At 33.8% G+C, this 26,495-nt stretch overlaps 1 protein-coding gene across 6 annotated transcripts in view; it reads right to left on the bottom strand.

The window, feature by feature from the left end:
* The window catches only part of SPOCK3 (SPARC (osteonectin), cwcv and kazal like domains proteoglycan 3), a 539,501-nt gene that overhangs the window by 127,575 nt on the left and 385,431 nt on the right, over positions 1 to 26,495 (bottom strand). For all 6 annotated transcript variants that reach the window (XM_032298605.1, XM_032298609.1, XM_032298608.1 and 3 more), the window contains one exon: positions 18,509 to 18,623. In XM_032298605.1, coding sequence (XP_032154496.1) covers positions 18,509 to 18,623 — 115 coding nt within the window. The remainder of the gene's footprint in view (positions 1 to 18,508; positions 18,624 to 26,495) is intronic.

Below are 26,495 nucleotides of genomic sequence, written 5' to 3' on the forward strand. Positions count from 1 at the left end.
AGCCATGTGGAATTGTGAGTCAACTGAACCTCTTTCCTGTATAAATTACCCAGTCTGAGGTATTTCTTCATAGCGGTGTGAGAATGAACTAATACAATTCCACCTTAAGAAGCTAGAGAAAACAAGAAGGAATGAAATATAAACAAGTAAAATTAAGAAAATGATAATAAAAAAGCAGAAGTCAATGTAACTAAAAACAGTAAATCAATAAATAAAATCAATGAAGCCAAAGGTGATTCTTTGAAAATATCAATAAAATTGAGACACTTTTAGATGAATCAACCAAGAAATAAAAAGAGGGAAAAATTAGCAATATCAGAACAGACAGAAAGGTCATCACTACTGCTTTTATAGACATGAGAAGGATAACAAGATAATATTATTAACAGCTCTATGCTCATAAATTTGACAATTTCTATAAAACAAACCATGTCCTTGGCAGACTCAGACTACCAAAATTCTTTTAAGGAGCAATACATAATCTGAATACCACTATATCTATTTTAAAAATGGAATAATTGGTTAAAACATTGCAAAAAAAAAAAAAAGAGAGAAAGAAAGAAAAGAAAAGACCTGCCCAAGTACTTCACTGGCAAATTCTATGGAAGATGTAGAAAAATCAAATTACCAATTCTATACAAAATCTTCCAGAAATTTGAAGAGACAGAAACACTACAACTAATATAAGACAGTCTTTACCCTAATACTAATGCCAGATAAAGACGTTATAATAAAAATATAAACTAAAATATGACTATAAATGCAAAAAAACTTTTAAAATTCTACTAAATTTTTTGATATATAAAATATTATAAAAGGATTAAGCAGAATTTATTCCAAGAAGTAAGCCAAGTTCTGCATTCATAAATCAATGCAATTTAACATATTAGAATATCAAATAGGCTGGGCATGGTGGCTTACCTCTATAATCCCAGCACTTTGGGAGGCTGAGGTGGGCGGATCACAAGATCAAGAGATTGTGACCATCCTGGTCAACATGGTGAAACCCCGTCTCTACTAAAAATACAAAAATTAGCTGGGCATGGTGGCGCATGCCTGTAGTCACAGCTACTTGGGAGGCTGAGGTATGAGAATTGCATGTACCCAGGAGGCAGAAGTTGCGGTGAGCAGAGATCGCGCCATTGCACTCCAGCCTGGGTAACAAGAGCGAAATTCAGTCTCAAAAACAACAAAAAAAAAGAGAGAATAACAAATAAAAAAAAGACCATATCAATTAGTGCAGAAAAGTAACTAAACAAAGTTTAATATCCACTCTTGAAAAAACAAAGTATAAAGAAAAACTTCCTCATTCTAATAAAGGGTACACACACACACACACACACACACACACACAGATATATATCTTAATTATTTTAATTACAACAGACTGCAAAACCTAAGGTTGAGAACAAGAAAAATATCCTCTCTTATCACTTATATTAAACAGAACGGTAAAAGTCCAAGTAGTGTAATAAGACCAGAATGAGTGATAGAATAAGTAATAGAAGGTGGAAAGTGTACATATGGGATAAAGAGAAATAAAATTATCTTTATTCACTGACAACAATACTGGCTACATAAAATATGCCAAAGAATCTACAAAAATCTCTTGAAAATAATAAGCTAATTTTGCACAGTTGCAGGATACAAGATCAGCCTCCTAAATATTAGCAATGACAAACTAAAACTCAAAATGGAAAAACAAAATGAACTATACATATGTATATACACATAAACTTATGTCCACACAAAAACTTGTACATGGATGTTTATAAAATTTTAATCATAATTGCCAAAACTTGGAATAAACCATGATATCCTTTAGTATGTAAATGGATAAATATACACAGTGGGGCTACCAGACAAAGCAGTATTCTCCAGCACTAAATGGAAATGAGCTATCAAGCCATGAAAAGACATGAAGGAAACTTAAATAAACATTACTAAGTGAAAGGAGCCAATATGAAAGGCTATGTACCTTATGATTCTAACTATATGACTGTCTTAGTTATTTTTTTGTTGCTATAACAAAATACCTGAGACTGGGTAGTTTAATTTAAAAAGAGGTTTATTTGGCTCATGATTCTGGTGGCTGGAAAGTTCAAAATTGATCATCTGCATCTGGAGAGGATCTTCTACTACTTCAATTCCTGCTGGAAATCAGAAGGGAAGTTGGCATGTGTAAAGAGGTCACCTGGTGAAAAAGGAAGCAAGAAAGAGAAACAGGGGAAGCCAGAGTCTTTTTAGCTACCTTTTCTCTCAAGAACAAATCCATTATGGGGAGAGGGAGGAGCTCATTCACTCCCATGGGAGGCCACTAGTCTCCATGAGGGATCTGCTACCATGACCCAAATACTTTGCACTAGGTCTCACCTCCCAACACCACCAGACAGGAAATCAAATTTCAACATGAGCTTTCATGGGGACAAGCCAAACCACAGCAATGACATTCTGGAAAAGAAAAACAATGAAGAAGTTAAAAAAAGATCAGTGGTTTCCAGGGCCTGGAGAAGAGAGGGATGGAAAGGTGGAGCACAGAGCATTTTTATGGCAACAAACTACTCTGTATAATGCCATAATGATAGATACTTGTCATTATAAATTTGTCCAAGCCCATAATATGTACAATAACAAGAGTGAACCTGCGTGTAAACTATGGACTTTGGGTGATAATGATGTATCAATACTTTTATCAATTGCAATAAATGTAGTAGAATGATGGGGGATGTTGATAAGGAAGAAGCTATACATGTGTGGATGTATGGGTTATATGTTAAATTGCTGTACCTTCTGCTCAATATTGCTGTGAACCTAAACTGCTCCACAAAGAAAGCCTATTTTAATAAAAATGAAAGTTTTCATTTCAAATACTTATAGGAGACATGTATTGAACTTTGAGAATCATGAGGTAGGTAAATTTTAATGTACTTTCTTAAGAGTCCCTGTTACTATTAAATCATTTGATTCCTGACCAATACATTCATAAACTCAACTCACTTAATTTGAACAATTATTTGCTGTGCATTTTTTACAAACATGGCCCTCTGGAAGATGCTAAGAACATAGGTTGGTAGTTGGGAAGGGTATAGAATGCAACAGAAATAAAAGGGACAGATTCTAAAGAAAAAACATGAAGGCAAAGTGGCATCAAAGATCTCAAAAGCAGGTGGGTGTTCACTCAGAAGCACGTGGGTGTGCACTCAGAAGTATGTGGGTGTTCACTCAAAAGCATCTGGGTGCTCACTTAGAAGTAGAAATGGATTTGATAATAATATCATTGAGGACAATTTCCCTGGTGTCTTTTGCACATACACACACCTTGTAGTAGCTTTTGTCCCAGACTGTCATTCCAAAGATGCATGTATAGCAAATGATCTTAGGAGGTTGAGATCGTGTCCCCACGCAGGGGAGAGAACAAAACGTGTTGCTCTCCTGAATAGTAAAGGTAATGTATTTCTGTGGGGTAGAGGTTGAACAAGTTTGCTACTATTCTTTTTATAAGGATGGTGGTTACCTAAGCTCAGTATTCCTCTGCTAAGACCCCATCATGCATATAGCATTCTCCTGAGCTGAATCCCACCTGTGAGCTTGCAATCAAGGGGAATGCATGCCAACATGAAGCTCTTGTGAACAGTAAAGTCCTGTATCTCTACTCTCAAAGTCCCCTGTATGCTGCCAGCATCTATGAGATTGTGGCAGGCTGGCGTGTTAGCTTGCAAGTAGAGAAAAGCATCAGGCCCTTAAAAATATAGGTCTTTGATAAATAGAATTGATTAGATACTGTGTTAAGGGCATTGTATATGTGTGTTCAATTTGAGCTTCACAAATAGCCAGTGGATTTTACTTTACCTATGTTGTAGAAGAGGAAACTGAAAATTAGCATATATTGCTAGCTTCCTCAATGTCAAGCTTCAGGTCACTGGCAATGTCACCAAAAAAATAAGCACATACATGTGTGGTTCCAACATCTGTGAGTTTAAATACTGGGATCAAGGGATTCCCTGGGTACTTGGGTTTTAAATAGAAGACTTTATAATAATGAAAATTTTTAGAAAAGTAAATTGTGGGATTTTATTTGGTGCAAGACATGTATGCAAAATGACATAAATTAGAACAGATGCAAATTTAATATCTTACTGGAAAAAGGAATCCCTAAAGTAGTTGAATTTTAATAATAACTCTTTTGCCTGACCTAGTTAAGTAATTATATCAATACCTTCTATTTATATGACTAGACAAGAGTATCAGAAGTTTGTGCTAATCTGTCCAAATTGTAAGACATTTTTGTTTTAAACAAATAACGGTGCTATGCTTACATATGGCTAAAATCTTTAAGAAAATTATCTGATAGAAGAGTGAGTGATCTATAGGTTTTTTAAAAAGGACATATAGATATATTTGTCATATTTACAATATGTAAATCACTAATGCCATATAAATATTTATAATATGTTGGTTATTACTTTTGGTAATCAGTACCACTTTTCTGCAATATTTTTACATATTTAAAAAATAAGAAGCTGAAACTATGTATTATTAAAATACTTTTAGAAAAAGCAAATAGTTCAAAAAATCCCGTTAGTTTATATAGATTTAGATTTTGTAGTAGGTACAATATTTTAGATAATAAGTATATTATTAATTTTACTGGTATAACACTTAATCATGACATTTCTTTCATGTGTACATGATTCATACAGCATTTTCTATAATGTAAATTATTCCTGTCTATAACACTAGAAGGTTGAAGGCAAAAGATCAAAGCTTTCAGGTATTGAGGGAATATGCTATTTTATCTGGCATTAAATTCTCAGCCATACTATGTACCAACTCTATGTTCAAAATAAAGATTTTTCTGATATTGAAGTGCCTAAAAAGTTTACCATGCCCACACACTATTTAAGAAAATATTAAAGCATATAGCTATAGTCAAGAAAACCAAAGGAGACAACATAAGAAAATAGAAAATATTAAATTAGAATAATTGTGGATATAGAGTAAGAGTGGAAATTACAAGTGTTACAGGTGAGAATTTGCTACAGGTTTAGGACCAAACAGGTCTGGACTGGGACAGAGTGTAGAAAGGTCTAAAATAGACAAAGTGCTGAGTGAAGAGCAAGTGGTTTCTAAGCAGCAGAAAGCTGTGATGTTGCCACATTTTCATAAATTTGGTCAGTAATTGAAACAACTCTGAAAGAAATTAGACAGTTCATTACTCATGGCACAGCAGGTTAGCAAAAGCTTCTTGATCACATGAGTTCCCACTGCCCTGCACTTCCTACAGAGGCAGGAGGAGACAGCCTGGTGGAAGGACAAGCACACAGGTATGTGGCACAGCTAAGGAGCAACGGGCTCAGGAAAAGCACAACCTAAATGGGACTGAGAGCAGACTTCCTCGTGGCTGCCTTGTAAGAAGGCATTACCTTTACTACCATGGCAAATCATCTCCTCAGAGAAGTGAGGAGTTTTTTGATAGTCTAATTCAATAACTCCACTTACGAACTTGAACGGAAACATTATTCCAAGGACATTTGCTTGGAAAGATAGTTCAAAACTTGTGAGAACACTGAGGAGAGTTGCTTTCTTACATACTGCTGGGAATGTGACCGGTCCTACAATTTGAGACTAAAGAATTTTGAAAATATGGCAATGGAATTTTGTTGTTTCATCTTGATGAAAAGAAAAAAAAATAGCAGCCATTTAGAAGCTCCATGGAAGAGAGTGAAGAAACTGAAAAAACAAAAACTTATGGCCTGGGGGAAATTATTAGCATAAAATAAATACACATAAAAGTAAAAGCAGAAAAAAAAATCAAATATGATGTAAACTAAAATTTGGCGCGACTTTAAGCAAATGTTGAATAGATGGTCCATCAGGTCTTGGCACTCTCGATTTACTAGCACAAGGATGTACAGCATTTTATAGTGGTGATGGACATGTATATGCAGCATAATACATTGTATTACAGTAAAAAGTATTTATAAACAATATTAATAGTATTTGTTGATTTTTAACATGTAGCATCAAACTCCAGACTAACCGTGCAAGACTTGTTTTAGTTAAACAATATTATTTAAGTGTAAACAATGCAAAATATATGTAGTGAAGGAAGTCGAGATGAATGAGCAGAATTAAGGTAGAATTAAGGGTACTGGGGACGTTTTTCTGAACTTGATGGGACAAGATAAAATTTCACATTTGTTATCAAAAGTTTAAAAATTAACAATGGGATAACTTTAATAATAATTTACTATCACCATGGGAAGGCTGGGGAAGAGAAATAAGATATTTATTTTCCAAAATAGTAAATATTGTCTCTAATTGATGATACATTATCAATGAAGGGTTACACACATCAAAGTTACAATAGAAAAAAACCGAAAGAATGAAAGACTGTAGCGGTTAAGATGGTTACTTCCAATCAATAAAACAGGATTTTATGGGCATGTGCAAGAAGAATTGATCTCATTATAGTTTGATGTATACTAGTTAGTATTTTACCATGTACACAAATTATTTGTGTCAAAAAATCGTCTTATAGAAACTGAAATTCTGAACCTCTCAGGGCTATTTTAGATGTATTGACTGTGATTCAAAAAGTAGATTTCTCTGTGGCTATTTTCTCTGGTATTATTGAAATATTCCTTGATTATTCTTGCTTTCGGTAAATTCTGTTATTACAGCTGAAATATTTCTTTTATGGTGTTAAAACTGTCAAATTTTAAGTAAAGAGTTCCATTACAGAAAAAAAAACAAAAAAACAAAAAAACAAAAATGTAATTAGAGCCCTCATCTTCAGGAAACATAAATTAAGTACAAATAAATATAAATATATTCTAAAGCAAGTGTAACAGAATTTAAATAAAGTGTTATTAAATGCCAAATCTTTGGTAGGGAAAGAAAGAAGAAAAAAACAATGAAAATCTCAAAAGTAAAGTGAATAGGAGGTAAAATGTTTTGGCATACATTATAACGTAAAAATTCTCATTAACAGATCATCTTTGTTCAGAGATAAACCATACTTTCATTATTAGAGATGATTTGGGAAAAATATATTAAAATTGCTGAATCAACATTTTTGTTTGTGATAACTTCATTACAAGTGATTTAATATTTTACAGGTATTACTAATTGTGTAAAAATAGTAGAAACTAATAATTTTACCAGTAAGTGGAAATATGGTATGAATATACTTTAAAGAAAATGCAGATAAAAGATTAATTAGTAATTCATTAAATCAATTGTCTGTTGCTACCATAGCTATCATCCTGCATCACCCTGGAAACTTGAAAAATGCCACAGGAAAGATATAAACAAAATGGCTGGGCGCTGTGGCACACACCTGTAATCCCAGCACTTTTGGATGCTGAGGCAGGTAGATCACCTGAGGTCAGCAGTTTGAGATCAGTCTGGCCAACATGGTGAAACCCTGTCTCTACTAAAAAAATACAAAAATTAGCCAGGCACAGTGGTGCATGTCTAAAATCCCAGCTACTTGGGAGGCTGAGGCAGGAGAATTGCTTGAACCCGGGTGGCGAAGGTTACCGTGAGCGGAGATCGCGCCATTGCACTCCAGCCTGGATAACAAGAGAGGAACTCTGTCTCAAAAAAAAAAAAAAAAAAAAAAATCTCAGGAGAAAAATAAATGATGCATGTTTCCTTGCTGGCATCCCAGAATGTTTATTATGTAATATTTTATGAAAATTTGTCTCTCAAATATATACACTATCAGACATTGGCCAAAATCATAGGCAACGCATAAGCCAGTACATTTTTAGATGTTCAACAAGCAACCCCAAATGATTTAACATTGCTTCTTTAAAATGTATATTTAACTCTTAGCTTGTAGTCAGTTCACTACAAAAACACAATGTCAATTCTTTATATATCTCTGCTTGGTAAAATAATACAAATACTTTAAGTTATTTCACACATAACACTAACATTACGTGTTGTTATTGAAGGAACACATGACATATGCCCATAACAGAAAGAGAGATTCCAAAGAGCTATAGAACACTGTAACTAGGGGGCAGCAATCATCACTTCAGACCTTTGGTTTGATGCTTCTTACTTATGTGACTCTAGACGGGTAACTTCTCCGTGGTTGAGGTTAATCATTTGTAAAGTGAAGTAAGGCTACAAATAGCACCCACTTCCTAGGGCTTTGCAAGGACTAGATGAAATAGGTCCTGTAAACACTGCATGCACCTAAAGGAGTGTCCAGCATATACCAGTAAGAGCAAAATGATATTAGTCCAGCCTTTCACTCTAAAATGGCTAAGAATTTAAGCCCAACAATTTTTTCTTTTCGAAACAGAATCTCTCTCTGTTGCCAGGCTGGAGTGCAGTGGAGAGATCTTGGCTGACTGCAACCTCTACCTCCCGTGTTCAAGCCATTCTCCTATCTCAGCCTCCTGAGTAGCTGGAACTACAGGCACGCACCACCACACTTACTAATTTTTTGTATTTTTAGTAGAGACAGAGTTATCACCATGTTGGCCAGGTTGGTCTCAATCTCTGACCTCGTGATCTGCCCCCTTCAGCCTCCCAAAGTGCTGGGATTGCAGGCTTGAGCCACTGCGCCAGGCCTCGCTACTGATATTCTGATTGCTAAAGTCTGTGGTCATTTCTCAGGCGTCAGATTACTGAACATTCATTCTGTAGTCAAGAGCGAAGCTCTTTATCTCTTTCCAGTCAGAATTATTCCTCAGCTTCTGGTACACTGTTCTCTCCTGTTTCTCCCTAAGCCCTCCATAGATTCTTCCTTTTCTGACCCATGCATGTTAGTCTTTTCCAGAACTCAGCCCGTTTTTCTCACTTTCTGTTCCTCAGGGGATTTCATTCATTGTCATCATCTGATGTATAACCTGTAAATTCTCCAGTGTTTACTTTAGAAGAACCCAGACTACTTCTCTTAGATGTGTAAACACAAGTAAGTCTACACTTGGTTTGGCCATTGGTGCCTTAAAAGCAGTGTCCAATATTGAACCTAACAACTTTCCCATGTCGTTTGAAATCCCTAACAAGTTTTCCATCTTGATTTTATCACCATAATCTCAGTAGTTATCATTAATTCTCCTTTCCTTTCCTGAAGTCAATCAACAAGGTGGGGCCATTTAGCTTCCTAAACGTTTCTTGAATTTGTCATTTGCTTCCTATCTCTAATATTTTAATCACAGTCATTTCAAGCCTCAATTCTTACCAATTTCCTAACTGCTCATGCTTCTCCATTCTTGAACCATCATGTTTAACCTTTATATATCCCTAATTAAGTATTTATAAATCCACATATAATATGTCTCATAAATGTTGAATTCACTAAAAATCTTGGTGGACTGGTTTGTTCAATAATTTGTTAAATATATGACTTCTTTGTTGTATTATTCCCTATTTATTCACAGACCTTTGTAATATGATTTCCAAATGAACTAATCCAACGGATACTGAAAAGAAGTATTGTAATAAAAACTCAGAAAACCACACAAACTTTCAAAACATACTTTTAAATTAGTTGTTATATAGAATAAAATGTAATATAATGTTATTTTTGTAATGTTTTTGAAATTAAAGAATTCACAGGCACAGATACAGTCATTAACATGTAAACAGAAACGTCAGTCACAAAATTGGGTCATTTTTTTTTCCTTTTCTTATTTTAGTCATTTGCAAAATGTCTGAAGTTTGTTATTTGCAAATACAGAAAATAATATATCCATAAGAGAAACAATTTTTTCCTAAGATAAATTGGTTCATTTACTAAATTAATAGTAATTAATCAAGTGATTTCAAAGTATAATTACAAAATAAAGTATAGAATTATATATATAGTGTCTTTAGTTCAGCTAACTTACTTGTTTCAAATATATTTTACAGAAAAATAATTCATTTTTATTTGTTGCTTTTAATTCAATATGGCTTCATTATTTCTTTTTGCTCCACAAAACATAGATATTTGCCCTATATCTAAAATTGATAATCCTTGTTGATTTTTTCCTATTTCTGAAATATCAAATAAATAATTTCTTGATGAGCCTATGTAAATACTGTATTCACCTTGCTTTCCTTTCTTATTTTGAGGCTTAAAATTATCATCAGATCCTGAAATCTCCTTAGATTTTTTTTAAAGCTGATAAGTTACAGAAAGAAACTATAAACTCAAATATTATTTCAAAAGACTCTTCAGAATGTGTGTTGCTAAACTTCAAATATATTTCTTTATTCTTTTGTGCACAAAACGATTTCACAGAAGATCTTCTAAATACAAATCAATTGACCTCATTTATATATTTGGAAGGCTGATACATTCTATGCTAGAAGTGAAATAACAAACATTTCCTTATTATCTATCGTACATTATATTTAAATATTGGTAGAAGTAAATGTTGAATATGTGGTAGATCATACTTTTTAAGATACATACTGGATGGAAAGGGGATGACAGACGTGCATTCATAAATAATATTTGATTTTGTACTATTATTTCTGGGTATATACTTATGTATTTCCTTCTTTGTAATAAGCTTGAATAGCATGTGGTTTCTAGGTTAGAATTAAAATGTGTACATTAAACTTAAGGTAAGTTCAGCATGCTGTGGCTTAAAGTGTAGAGATGATAGTCTGAAATAGAGTATCATTCCCTCCAGGATAATTTTATGTGTTTTTTCAAGAAACATACACATCTTAACATCCAGATCTCAGGAAGAGTTCACTGATGTCATCCTCTTAATATTGCACATATGCATTTTAAACTAAGAAATATTCAGCTTCTGATTTCAACTTCTGTTTGTATTTAAATCTAATATTCAACAGAAAGTACTCATAGGCCAAACCACACAGTACCACGGTGCTGACCGGGATGGCATCAATTCTGATTTATTGGGACCCAGTTCAAACTTGTTAAATATTGTGAGAACGACCACTGCTTTTAAGTGAGTGCTTATATTGCATTTTGTAAATAATTATCTTAAAAGGACATGCCATATTATGTACTGGAAAGGAGTTAAACAGGGAATAAGTATAAATAGTTCTTTAGTGCTACAAGAATTAATACAGTGCTATTTTCATTTTTATATCTAATAACATGTAACTGCATAAAGTCAAAATTCAAAGTTTCTAAGCAGAATTAGTAGGGAAGTTAAAATTTAGTCCAACATCCATTTCGCATGTAATGTAAAATATTGTGTAAAATATGAAATTCATTATTTAACACAAAAATAGTCTTTAGGGAAGACATTGAACAATCTCCCCATCAGATTCTGTTCTGTTTTCAAACACACTAATCCAAGAACATATTTCAAATAATCCAAATGAGTAAAACTTTATTTTTATTATAAATCATTATGCAACACTTGCCAATAAATTTACTTAATTTTATTTTTCCATGAATCCAATTAAACAAAATTACAGAACTTACCATTTATGAATACACTATATTAGTTATGGAGAAGTACGCATGTTGCAAGAGTATATTAATACACTGATGTTAATCTTTTTCTTATTAAAAATTCATTCCATAATTCAGGGGATATAAAAAAATTCCATCATACAAAATTAAATGTTAAAACTAAATTATTTGCCACTTGGAAAAAGGCACATATGAATTCTAAATAAATACTTTTTCCTTAAATAAATTAATTTATAATCATAGCACAATAATGAAATAAACATTGTTTCATGACAGAGTTCCATAGGATTCAGAGTACTGAAATGAATAATGGATAAAATGACAGTATCAGATTATAGAATAATTCATCCCCACATTCTGTCGTAGTGTAAATAAAAACTATCAGGCTTTGCAGTTTAATACAGAAAGAAAACTAAAGATTATAAACCTATACCTATTGTCCCCAAATCCATTTGCAAATAATACAGTCAATCTCAGATGAGGCATCTTTTGTTAAATAAACAGCTATGTTTTTGTTTATGTTGTGGTTGTTGAATGATCTCTGACTCCACACCAAAATTTCATGGGTACCAATGATCTCTGATATGAGAAGGACTCATTAAAGTCCGTCTCAAACTTGTATCTGGTGTGGTCCCAAGAAATAATTAAAGCAAGCACAAGATTTTTGTACTTTATTGCTGGACCCATTGTACTTAGAAATGCATGGCTCACATGAAGGCCCAAAGTTTGAAAAAAAAAATGTCTTTTACTAATTTGTGACAAAAATATAGGAATTATTAAAAACTGCTTTCACTTAGTGCCAAATTTGCATTTTAATACTCATATTCTGATAGAAATTGTCAAAAATCAAGTACTAAAGAATTTAAGAAAATTTAAATTATGTCACAAAAATATAACTACTAAAACAATAAAGGAATGAGAATACTGTGTCCAGATGATAGTTCACTATTATCTTTCCTGATTCCCTTCATGACAAAGAAAAGCTGTTTTTAATTACAAAATAATATAATGTACATTTAGGCTAATAATTGTATCAAGAAGCAGTATGTATCTACATATATCCCCACATATCCCTATCTATGGGTCTATAAATATATTTTGCAGTGGCTAGCAGCTATAAAAGAATGTGAAAGATTTATCAAAGAAAATGACCAATAATAATTTGCAGGCAAAAGAATTATACTGCTGAGTTGTTTCAAGGTCTCAATGTACAGATATTTTGCAAAATATGCAAATACATCCTATTTACTATAGGAAAAATTAAATCTCTTCGATTTTTGTCACTCAATATGATGTTAAAAACACCACAAATAAAATTACAATTGGCATTTAATATATGAAAAAGTTAAGTAATTTACTAGGATTCAACAGCATTTTACAGGTATAATCTGTTCAAATGAAATAGAAATGCAAAGATGGTTAAATTTGAGGAAACACATCCATAAATCCTTATGATTTATATATTTTATATTTTACAGATGAAGAAATGAGACTCATAAACTTAAATATATAGCTAAGGACCACACAGCAGTGAAGGACTGGAATTTTAAAATATATATCCTTAATGAATAAATTGTGCAATAAATAAATTCTTTTTTTTTTTTTTTTTTGAGTTTGAGTTTCACTCTTGTTGCCCAGGCTAGATGGCAGTGGTGTGATCCTGGTTCACCGCACTTTCCACCTCCCAGGGGTCAAGGGATTCTCCTGCCTCAGCCTCCCTAGTAGCTGGGATTACAGGCATGTGCCACCACACCTGGCCATTTTGTATTTTTAGTAGAGACATGGTTTCTATATGTTGGTCAGGCTGGTCCCCAACAATCCTAGAAATAAATTCTATAAACTGGTTAAACACACACACACACACACACACACACTCGCTATAAACTGGTTAAACACACACACACACACACACACACACACACATACAAAAACACACACACTCCCTCTTAGAATTAAAGTCTATTATGTAGGATAACAGAGTTATATATTTCAGTATCAATTTAATTCTGACACTCTTGGAGAATAAGGAGAAAAGAGAAATATGATAAGTTACAACATTCTCAGCTCCCAATAAAAAAAAAAAAAGCTCTAGTTGTATTTTTAAAAATGCAGGGCTGGGCACGATAGCTGATGCCTGTAATCCCAGCACTTTGGGAGGCTAAGGCATGTGGATCATCTGAGATTGGGAGTTGGGGACTAGCCTGATCAACATACAGAAACCATGTCTCTACTAAAAGTACAAAATGGCCAAGTGTGGTGGCACATGCCTGTAATCCCAGCTACTAGGGAGACTGAGGCAGGGGAATCCTTGGGAGGCAGAAGGTGCGGTGAACCAGGATCACACCACTGCCCTCCAGCCTGGGCAACAAGAGCGAAACTCCATTCCCCCCGCCAAAAAAAAAAAAAAAAAAAAAAAAATGCAGGTGAGGATTATAAACCACAGCCCCAGAAAAATAAGCTGGTTCTTTTGGCTAGCATTCTATAAATCACCCAGATTACTAAATTCAGTATTATCTTTGAGGGATTCTTTTTCCTTGTCCATCACATCCAGTTGGATTTCAAGCCTTGTGAATTTCATCTCAGTAACATTACTCCAATTCAGTTTCTTCTGTTATTTCTTCATCTACTATCCTTGTTGAGACTTGGTTGCCTTATTTCTAAAATAACCACGCACCCCAACCTCAAACAAACGAACAAAAACTTGTCTCAATAACATAGTAAATTTCTCTAAGATTTACTAGAAACTGTTAACTCTTTTCAGGTAAAACTTAGAAAAACAGTTTTGTAAATGTTAACTCTTTGCTCAAGAATATAAACATTTTCATATATCTGACTCAAATAAATTAATTCCAAAGCTCTTATGTCTGGCAATGACCTATTTGCTCTGTGTCCTAGAACAAAGGGATGGTTGGCTTAAAGCCACTTCAGGCCTTGAGGACTCCACTTTTCTTTTCTATCTCATCCTCTTTCACCTAGCTTGACATCTTACTTTTTTTTTTTTATTATACTTTAAGATCTGGGGTACATGTGCAGATCTTGCAGGATTGTTACATATGTATACACATGCCATGGTGGTTTGCTGCCTCCACCCCTCATCATCTACGTTAGGTATTTCTCCTAATGTTATCCCTCCCCAATCCCTCAACCCCCTGCTATCCCTCCCCTAGCCCCCCAACCCCAAAAAGACCCCGGTGTGTCATGTTCCCCTCCCTGTGTCCACATGTTTTCATTGTTCAATACCCACTTATGAGTGAGAACATGTGGTGTTTGTTTTTCTGTTCTTGTGTCAGTCTGCTGAGAATGATGGTTTCCAGATCCATCCATGTGCCTGCAAAGGACATGAACTCATCCTTTTTTATGGCTGCTCAGTATTCCATGGTGTATATGTGCCATATTTTCTTTATCCAGTATATCGTTGATGGGCATTTGGGTTGGTTCCAAGTCTTTGCTATTGTAAACAGTGCCACAATGAACATACATGTGCATGTGTCTTTATAATAGAATGATTTATAATTATTTGGGTATATACCCAGAGATGGGATTGCTGGGTCAAATGGTATTTCTATTTCTAGATCTTTGAGAAATCACTGCTCTGTCCTCCCCAATGGTTGAACTATTTTAAACTCTCATAGGTTATTTTCTTTCTCTATGCAGGCTTCACTGAAACTCAACAATTCAAACTATCAAGGTGCAGGATGAGTATGTGTTTAGATGCATGTTGGGGTTAAAATATTCAAAATGATATTATTTAAAATAAATTATATTTTAAGAGGTTTGACATATAAAACCATAAAAGCCATAATCATATGAAAAGTGTTTTGAACTTTGGAATACCCAAATTTGAAACAAATACAAAATGTCAATTAAAATGATCTTTTGAATCTAACCAGTGAAATGAATGACCAAATGGAGCACTTTAGAAAAGCCCAATATCTAAAATTTACTTTGCTTATGTACCACTGCTGTGTAGACAATGTAAGATTTGTCTAGGGCAGAAAAATCCTATTGCAAAATAAATGTTTTCTACAATATTTTTCAATGTTCTTTTTCAATGAACTTTTGTTTTGCAAGTCCCTTCTAATTGTTAGGATTGCATTTTATACATATACATAAAATCTATGAAAAAATGGTCTATTAATAGATCATGCTCACATGTATGAATCTCTTATTTTCCTGACCATAAAAATATGAGAGGCCTCCAAAACTCAGCTTTCAATATTCTTTGAATGACTTTTATCTACCTTCCAAATAATACTTCTTATTTGCAGTTAAACAACCAGTGAACACAAAAAGATGGAATAAAAGGAGGGAATCCATTAAAGGAATCTGAAAGCACTGGACTTTGTAATACAGAATTGATGAGTTAGAAAAGGAGAAAACTGTATAGTTGAGTTACTAATTGAAGGGAGTATGCTTACCTATTTACTTAAAGTCAGAATCTAGAGGTTAAAACATGGAATGTACCTCTTCTTATTTATTTAAAATGCTTGAACATATGTATTTGGATGAATTTATGTATATTTGTTAACAAGTACATTAGGGAAATAGGAGAAAACTTTATACATACTTTAATGAAGAAAATCTATATTTATTAGTGTTAATGCATTTCAAGTAGATTTAAAAATTCTGCTTTTAACATAGGAAAACATACTATCGTGCCAATTTGATCTCAAAGGTAGGAAGTCAGAAATATTTAAGAAATATTTCATTTTTCGTAGTTTATTCCTTGCATTTTCTAGAACAGGGATGATGTTAAATAAAATTTCTTGCACTGCACAATCTTCTTAAGGCATGCTTCTAATGTAAATAACAGATGAAAGATGAGAAATGATACTAAACTCGGTCTTACATTTCCTTGTCTTTCGGCCTTTGACACTGTGTAAAATGATGTTCAAAATGGACTGTACTGCTTTTCTATAGCAGCTAGCAAAATCCTGCACTTGCTTTGCCCTGACAATTCATCACAGCAGGATTAAATTCTTCTTGCTTCTCCTTCTATGCACAATTGAACACAAATGATCTTTATTTCTTGAGGATATGACTTTTAAAGTTTTCTTCTTGATATATTAATATATTCACTGTACAGAACATTTGAGTAATGTGAAAAATAATTATTGTTTATTCACAAGAGACCCTCCTCTCAGATGTGTTACCTTCCATCTTTAATGCACATGGAGTTCCTTTTGCAGCTTGTGGGAGATTGTGATAAATTAATGCTATATCAAAAATGCCTTTTCATTCACAACGAAATCTAAAAGCAGAAAATCTCATTGAAGTAAAATCTCATTGAAAGGCTATGATACACTAGAGATATACATTTACTATGACCACTTCTCAAGTGTTGTTCTTAATAGTCTTCAGTGAAAAAACTGGCATGTGGATTTTGAACCTTGTAGGATATGTTTTCCACTTGAAGTGATTTTCAAAGGTCAATGTGTCTTCAATTTCACTGTGAAAATGTATTCCTTCAGGGGTGGGAATAAGGAAAGCACTAACATCAAAGCATTTCAGTTAAAAAAAAGTAACAATTAGCGTTTGGATTATCTCGGGGCAAATTAGTATATTCAAGGTGGTAGTGAAAGTCCTTATTTGGGTTGTGTTGAAGAGAGTGTATTGAGGAAGATGAGGGCTGAGGATTACAGAAGGAACCACACTGGGTAGTTGAACCTAGACTGGGGCGAGTCAGCAAGCATGAGGCTTTAAGAACAGGGCTCTGGACAACATATACGGTGCAGCATATACTGCTCAGGTGATGGGTGCTCCAGGATCTCACAAATCACCACTAATGAAATTACTCATGTGAACAAATACCACCTATGTCCCAAAAACTTACGGAAAAAAAAAAAAAGAAGAAGAGGGCTTCTGGAAGGCAGTGTGGCATCTCTCTTCTACCACCTGGCATCATTCTTCACATGGCCTAATGATTGAGCAGTAGTTTATCTTTAATTTTCAAATCAATTAATTTATTTTTGAATAATAAAATTAGTCTCTCTTAAAGGCAATGCTATAACATTTAGTTTCATTTTGATTTTTCATCTTAAATATTACTTAATGAGTTAAGACCAATATAAGTGGCATAACTGGGGTTCAGAAGTTATATCTGAAATAAAATATTTATATTTTATTTCAGTATATCACGCTTAAGTAAATAAGTTTATATGAAAGAAATTTTATACTCAGTACATTTTTCCTATTTGCGTATCCATTCTTCATATTTTTCAGGGAAAACGGGCAAAAATTACTTATTCACATTAATAAGGGTACCCAGTAATAATTATTAGATTAGAAAGGCTGAATAGTAATAAATTATATGATAATTGTTGATGACAATGCTCTAAAGCTCTAAAATAGTTTTTGACTTAAACAAGCATCAATTCACCATACTTCCTTCTTTATCTAGACGTGCTGGGGACTGGAGCTAGCCACCATGGAGGCTTTTTAAAAAGGCAAAAACAATATTTCAAATATAATAAATAATGTAAACTATAATAAATGATCTTAAGAAAAGTCGAGTTACATATTATAGTACATAGCTGGTTAAATGAATTTTATTTTTATTAGATATTAAACGAATAAATATCATTTAAAGACTTCATCTGATCGAAAGTAAGTTTAGCTTATACGATTATTCCATAGAAAATTATGAAACACAAACAGTATACATGGGGTAGACATTTTCATTTAAAATGGTTAGTAGTAATTGGGCAGCTACAGATCTGATCAAACCACTAAATTACTTACTTTTTAATTAATAATCAGTTTGCTGCTCTAAAAGAAAAAAATAGATCTAAAACACACGTTTTAGACAATTATTTACAGAATGCATTGGTTTAGGTTTCCTATATATGGCGAGCACATAGGAAAGAAGTAACTCATCATTATGATCAAAATAAATGGAAATCTACAGAAAATCATTTCTTGCTGTAATAGTTGAGGCTAAAGGAAAAATAGTTTCAACGAAAATATAATTAATATTAGGCATATGTATAAAACAAACTTCATTGTGCATTTAACGACATTTATTGCAAAACATTTTAATAGAGAAAAATAAATAAATAAATAAATAAATAAATAAATAAATAAAATATTTTTATCACTTACCTCTCTTAGCATTTCTGCTTGTACTGGTGGGCTTATCTGAAGGACAAGGACAATGTCCTTCACATTTGACTGAGATCTGTTTTCCTAAGACACATGCCTGATACTCTAGTTTGCACTGTATAAAAAGAGAAAAAAAGTAATTCAAATGCTTAGTTATATCAGTAGAAACTCAAGAAATATTTGGAAAGAAAGTAATTTTTATGCATATAATTTGGAGATTTTTCCACCAGGTAATAAATCTTCGATACTAAGGTGCAATTTTACACACTTTATGTACAGTATTACTGATTCATAAAGGAGGCAGAAATGCAGTTGCCTTGGGCATCATTTTGGTGAACAGTCTCTGAGAAATATAATAGTTTTTAAAGTCATTCTTATTTTGCCAGATCTATTATACGACACGAGTAGGAAATTTTAGAATCAAATGGAGAGAGACATAACAGAGTTTGACAGTACATCTCTTGAGCTTCTCAAACAGAATCTCGGTTTTTGATTACTCAAGTATGCATGTCTTCTCTTCCTTATGGGACTAAGTTTTGGCTATAGACTCTGTGCATCAGTCTTTAGCCAGTGACTTGCACAGCGTCAAATGCCCCATTTTATATCGCCCTAGGCAAAGCATTGTAAAATATATATTTGTAAATTGATGTGTTCATTAAATACTTCTATATTTACTCGTGGTTTTCCACAAACATAGCACAATAGTTCAAACACACATTCATACACATAGAGAACAGACATATATATTTACATATAAAATAAGCCAAATATTTATGTAGCATTTCTATAATATATTCCTTTTTATGCATACACATTTCACATAAATTTTTGGTATGATGATGTACTTAGTGTCTCTCAAATCCTCGTGTGTAAATGTTTTTTAGGCTGAACTTCCCATGGGTCTTACATTTGAATAAATGTGCATTTGTAATAAGATATTGTCACATAAGACTGTTTCGACAGGCCCCAGAGATTACTTCACTTGTTTTACAAAAAACAGTATAGCAGCCTTTCTTCAGTGCTAGTATGACTACATGATTGAAAACACATAAGACGTGACGACAGTGCACTCGTGATTCCATTACACATGTCATGGAAAAAAATAAATAAGAAGTCTAGAAGAGAGGAATGTCTGGATCTGATTCTTCTGAGTGTCATCTCCTAAAAGTGACATTTTGGGCTAGTTGCTCAACTGTTCTCAACCTCAATTTTCCCATTAAAAATATCTGAGATCATGACATCTAATTTCCAAAGTTTTAAGTACCAAAGAGCCAGTTTTTCCCCATGCAGTAGCTATCATGAACCAGACTCTCAGTAAATGCTAGCAAAAGGTGAATACTCTTCAATCAAAAATATTATGGCACATGAGATTTTCATTGTTTGCTAACTTCTTAGTTTAGTTTTAGTTGTGTTTGGCTTGATTTTCTTTGTAAACATTACTTCTGGTGGAATTTTAATCCAGAGTATCTTTCATTTACTTTTAAGATAATATTTTTAACTGCACACTTGACATGATTAAATTAATTTCCAATTATGTGGTCAATTTTCGAGTAAGTGCAATGTGATGCTGAGAAGAATGTATATTCTGTTGATTTAGGGTGGAGAGTTCTGCAGATGTCTATTAGGTCCACTTGGTTCAGAGCTGAATTCAAGCCCTGAATATCCTTGTTAATTTTCTGTCTCATTGATCTGTCTAATATTGATAGTGGGTGTTAAAGTCTTCCACTACCACTGTGTGGGAGTCTAAGTCTCTTTGTATGTCTCTAAGAACTTGCTTTATGAATCTGGGTGCTCCTGTATTGGGTGCATATTTATTCAGGATAGTTAGCTCTTCTTGTTGCATTGATGCCTTTACCATTATGTAATATCCTTCTTTGTCTTTTTGATCTTTGTTGGTTTAAGTCTGTTTTAACAGATACTAGGATTGCAAGCCCTACTTTTTTTTTTTTTTTTTTTTTTTTTTTTGCTTTCCATTTGCTTGGTAAATATTCCTCCATCCTTTTATATTGAGCTTATGTGTGCTCTATCTTTTAAGAGTCAATAATTATCTGTCTATTCTAAAAGAAATAGATCTTGCTAATTCTGAAGTAATATGACTTCTTTAGTGGCTACTGCCATAATTTACTCAGAGAAAATTATTTTAAAATTAAATAGGGTAGACTTCCTGGCTCCAACAGACAAATGCACCAGTGACTAATTTAATTCGGCTTCAGCTGATATCAAGAAGCACTGAATGTACCCAATAGCTAATCAGATTACTCACATCTCTACAATGTTTTTATTTTTTCTTGTCAACTCCTTAATGGACAGACAAAATTCTTAACTAGCTCTGCAATAAATGATTTAAAATTATTAAGGGCTTTGAACATGTTTATGGTAGCATACTGGCCCTTTCAGGGGAACAAACGCTTTCAATGGTATCATTATTTTTCATTATTCAATGCTTCAAAAATTGAAAAAAATGATTTTGTCATGGTAAAATTACAGTGCATTTTTAAATGTAATTAAAAAATCCAGCATCTAATCAAAAGTAGACATAAATAGTTAAGCAATTATGAATGCTTTAATGAAAGCCAAATTAATTTTATGAAAGTTTGAAACTTCAAATTTAATATTCTGCACTGTAACTTCTGTTTACTTAATATTTCACAACCCTGAACTTGCTCATATAATTCTGATTCATGACATAATTTAAGAAAAGTTCAGGAGCAATTGTCAGTGGTATATGAACAGACAAAGCCAAAAGCCGGTATTAATTATAGCTAATATTGAATATTACCATTTGAATATATGTTTATCTCCCTTCATAGGTGTGTTATACCCCACTCATTTACATTTTAAATGTAGTTTATTTAGAAGTGATTTTTTAAAATATAAAGAACATAAAAATCTCGGTAATACTTGAAGGAGCAACAAACATACAACAGTTATTCATTTATTAAAAACAGGAATCATATTATCTGCCCAAAAGTTGATGATTCTTTTTTTTTGAGGCAGAGTCTCATTCTGTCACCTGTGCTATCATGCAATGGTATGATATAGGCTCACTGTAATCTCTGCCTCCTGGGTTCAAGTGATTCTCCTGCCTCAGCTTCCAAAGTAGCTGAGATTACAGGTGGCTGCCACCATGTCTGGCTAAGGTTTTGTATTTTTAGTAGAGACAGGGTTTCACTATGTTGGCCAGGCTGGTCTCAAACTCCTGACCTTCTGATCCACCTGCCTCGACCTACCAAAGTGCTGGGATTACAGGTGTGAGCCACTGTGCCCTACCACCGATTCAATTTTTTATATTGTTAGGCACTAGGAAAATAATTTACTAGAGAAGCACATGATCTTTCTAAAAATGTGGTTAATTCTTCATCAAAAATGTTTCACCTTTGAGCCTTCTTTGACATGATTACAATTTAAAATTTTCAAAGCTATCTTTATGATTTTCATGAAATAATAAAATTATAGCTTTGCAAAAAAATTACTGTACATGTGAAATGATTTCAGAAAGATTCTACTCAATACCTCTTTTTATATGCATTTCTATAAGGAATAACAGAATCAGATGTATAGCGAATATACCCTGTGTATATAATCATATGATTACAGCTTCTTGTTATTAGAAAGCTACTTAGTTTTACTTACTTGAGAATTAATTTTGGAAAAAAAATCCATGGGCAATTTTACTCAAAGAATATTAGGACGTTAAAAAATGCTACTTCTAAAATATTTTTTAGCTACATCCACTGACTGCATTTCTAATTAATAATGTTCAATTTACTTAATTACCACAAAGCTGAAATATTTATTAAGGTATATGTGAACTAAAATATCACATAAAGGGCATGCTCATTAGTCTATAATTACCAGAAAATGCAAATAATATAGAGAAAGACATGATTAATGCATTCCTGATTATCTAATATCCAAGTATTGAGATCACTTAAGTTATGAGTTCTTGTGAAAAGCAAGCCTGCAGAATGAGTTTGACACTAGTCACGGAAAGTTATTTGATAGTCATTAGTTTAATAAGAGGACTGAAGAAGAAAATATGATCTTATTATTGGAGAAATATGCAGCATATGAAAAAGATCCCAACCATCAGAGTCCACAAACACTGGGACAGGCTGTTGTTACCAGGTTTCCAGATGATGAAATCATCATGGGCCTGCTGTATGGCTTAGAGCAGGGTTTTCAGCTGGGGGTAATTTCACTCCCCCTTCCCAGGACATTGGAGACATTTTTATTTGTCACAACTGAAGGCAGATGGGGGAATGACTGTTTCTGGCATCTGCTAGCTAGAAGCCAGGGATGCTGCTAAACATCTTAGAATGCACAGGACAGCCCACTGCTGGAACAAATATCTATTTGGCCCCAAATGTCAATAGTATCTAGTTTGAGAAGCCTGGATTAGGCATTAGTCTACTGTAAGACAATGAAAGAGTTAACTGAATTCTCAAGATTCCTTCCACAGTGCCCTTGGGAATTTTTTCTTGGGCATTCACTAAAGTAATCCATATAAAATAGCAATTTTACTAACCAACTGTCAGTTAGAAATACTTTAATTATCTAGATAAACCAGAAAATATAAATCAGCTAAAACAAGAAAATATACAGTTGACAATGGCCTATTTTCATTGAGGCACCACCATAGTTTAGATGAATTATTGTTTTGATCATAAAAATTTAGATATTTTTACAATAAATGTTGCAAGTGAAGTTTAGAGAGCTTATGTACCTGATGAAAAATATATGGCTGAAGCAGGATTCAAGCACTATTTTATAGTTCTAATGTAGGACAAGTATATAATTGGCAGTAGAAATAGCAGCAATGTTAATTTTCTTGTGGTAGCAATACAAATTTTTATTCAAGTGCAAAAAATCAGAAAATATGGAATATCATAAATCACTTTTTTATTCTGTAGTTTCATCTGTCTTGGACTGACTAATGTATTATACTTTTAATGCCCTAGAGACCCAATATCAAAGACATGCTTTGAACTCTCATAAACAGAATTCCTCATATTCAGCTGTATCTAACCTCTTCCCAAAAACAGCTTCCACTAAAGTTCTTCTGATCATTGTTGAATGGTGTTCCCCATTCCAACATAACCACAAGAGGAAATGAAGACTCCATTCAGCCTTAAATCCATTTGTTCATTCAATCAGGACATATCATTTACACAGAACTGTCTCAATTGCAGCATATACATACACACACAGGAAGTTAAACACAGTAACAGCATTAAAAGCCCTCTGCAACACAGTGGATACTACACCATTGTTCTCTCTGTCCAACACTCTACATTTTGTCATAAGTAACACCCTGCTTACTTGGAGGAGCATTTCCTTTTCTCACTAGAAACAGTATTTTGAAAAACTTTTTATATCACAAAATGTTATATTGATAATCTATCATACCAGCCTCACCACAGGGAAAAAAATCATGTGCCATAGGGCAGTGAGAGTCAATTTCCTGCTTTCCTAATTGAAGCAGAGGGAAGAGAGGCAAGCCCTTTGCAGGACAGCACTAGAGATGTGAGCACAGGTGCTGCTAAGCAAACTGAAAACAAGAAATGGACCAACAGAGTCCTGAGAATCTTAAAGTTCTTAACTCGAGCAGTCTCTAATGTTCACAGACGTGCAAGTTAAATTTTCATTCAGCCTTTTACTTCCAACTTTAGGCATTCAAGATAGCATCTAGAAACGGGGCAGTGTAAGGGACCAGTTGAAGTTAACGTAACTAAGCAGAGATAAGATGAGGGAAGTAAGGACACCACAACCCAGGTTAGTAAGTTTGTAATCTTTGTCAGGTAGTCATGAACAAGTTAAAATAGTGCTTCAGTTGGTAGCCAGATTAACCAACCAAGGAGAACTGCCAGGAAGAAAAAGGAACAAAACTGTACCTAACCCCTGTCTTACCAAACACATTCTCTCAGTTGGACTGTTATAGCCTTGGACCAGTATATCTCTAATTCTCCAAACAGATATTATGAGTACAAATATTTTACTTCTCTCCCAAAACTAAATACATCTCAAAATACTCTGCAAACATTTCTCATTTGACACAAAGCTCACAATAGCCTGTAGTGCAGTATCAGGAAATGCCAAAAGAAAACAACTGGACACATGGATTATCCTAAACTTCAAAATGTGGTAATGAACTTTAAAAATTTAAAGACCAGAGGGCTAGCAGGTTTATCTTATAATAATTTCATTCTTATTTGTGTCATTAAACTTTGTCATTCAAATCAAAATTCTAGTTTAAATTATTCCAGATTAATGTTGCTTTCATTTAAAATAGCTTCAAGTAAAATAAAACCTATAAAAATATGTTGTTTAATGATTGGTATGATACATACGATTAATGAAATCATTTTTACTTACTCTTAACTTGAATTTTTTATTATTTACCTTAGTATGCAATAGGAGCTTTGACAAATAACAACTAAAAGAAATTTTCAAAGAGATACAAGTGTTGTTAAACATAATAAAAATGAGATTAGAATAGGTGGTCATGAGGACGGCATTTCAAAGAAATTAATTTCACAGATGTAAATGAGAGTCAGCTTTCTTTTTAAACAAGGGAGTTAAGCAGCAAGGGATGCATTGTGGGAAAAAAAAACATAGAAGGAGCTGAAAGATTCAGGACGGAAGGCTAAATTTAGCTAACAAGAGAAAAGACTTTGAACATCTCACAGTAGCAGATGACTTCAATGGCTTCCCAAACACAAAAACACTGAAGTATGAAAGCTTGTGCAAACATTTCAATGTCTATGAGGCTGATATAACTAGATTGTTATATGAACTGCTTTAAAATACATAAAACATGAAGAAATTTCTTGTTCATTATGCTTAAGAAATAGCAAGGGCTTATGCACTATTTTTATACAGAAGACACATGTTGAATGATCAAAAAGGTCCCCACACTATTTCATGCATGGTAACAACAGTACATTTTGGGATTGCTAACTGAGAAAGATGGGCAAGAGCTGGTAAATTTGGCTTTTACACAGTTACATGAACACAAAAAGCGTGGCGTTTCCTCTGTGTAAAGTCTCCCCTTGAGTAAATCTTAGGGCTTAACCTAAAAAGCCATGACTTTCTGAGGCTTAAAAAGTGCCCCCTGTTGACTCACTTCAGAAAAACTTATACATCTGACACCAGGGCCCAGGAAACACGTTTGGGAAGGGGAAATCCTAGTAATGGTGGCTTAGTGAAGAGGCAGGATCTGTTAATCAGAGCAGTTAAAATAGTATTAAGAGTAACTTTCTATAGGAAAGGTGAGTATAAAATGGAAGAATCATGAGAGTAATGTGAAACAGAGTCGAAACAAACTAGTTAACCATTTAAAGGTTAAAAATCCATTAAATATTGTTAAAAAAATAACTATCATTCTCAGATTTACATGCCCCAAAACACACCTGGAATTATTTCTCAAGGTACCTTGTGTATTTATATTGTTAAGAATCACACAATATGCTCAACCTGCGTTTATACTGATCTCTCCAATTTCGACTGTTGGGAGGGACAGGGTTATCCATCTCAGGGAAGAACCCTACACATGTCTGTCTGCTGCGTCTTAACATGGGAGTCACCAAGGGGAACTTTCACAAGGCAGTCCTGGAGGAAATGATGCTTTACTCACAGAGGGAAGAGACAGAACAAGATCGGCTTCAGTGTGTTTGTGGCCTGCCCCCACCCATGGCTAATGGACCCTCCAGCAGCTGACACAAGGCAACTGACATGCACCCATTTAGTGCACCAATTTTCTTAAACGTGCAAGAGAATCAGTCTGACAATCTTGCTGCCTTTCTCTGCGTTGCAGTAGAAGGACTTATCCTCTCTTACGTGGAATCTGAAATTCTGAAAGCTTTGGACCTGCTGGACCAGCTCAAGCAGAACAAAGGAACACTCATCCTCTTTGAAACAGGAAGAGGTACTCCCACACCAGGTGCTCAGCCAAGCTCCAGCTGTGTGGCCTCCGTATCTCTTGGTA

The sequence above is a fragment of the Sapajus apella genome, unplaced genomic scaffold (genome assembly GCF_009761245.1).
Source record: "Sapajus apella isolate SASKATOON/1434 unplaced genomic scaffold, GSC_monkey_1.0 scaffold39, whole genome shotgun sequence".
Lineage (NCBI taxonomy): Eukaryota > Metazoa > Chordata > Mammalia > Primates > Cebidae > Sapajus > Sapajus apella.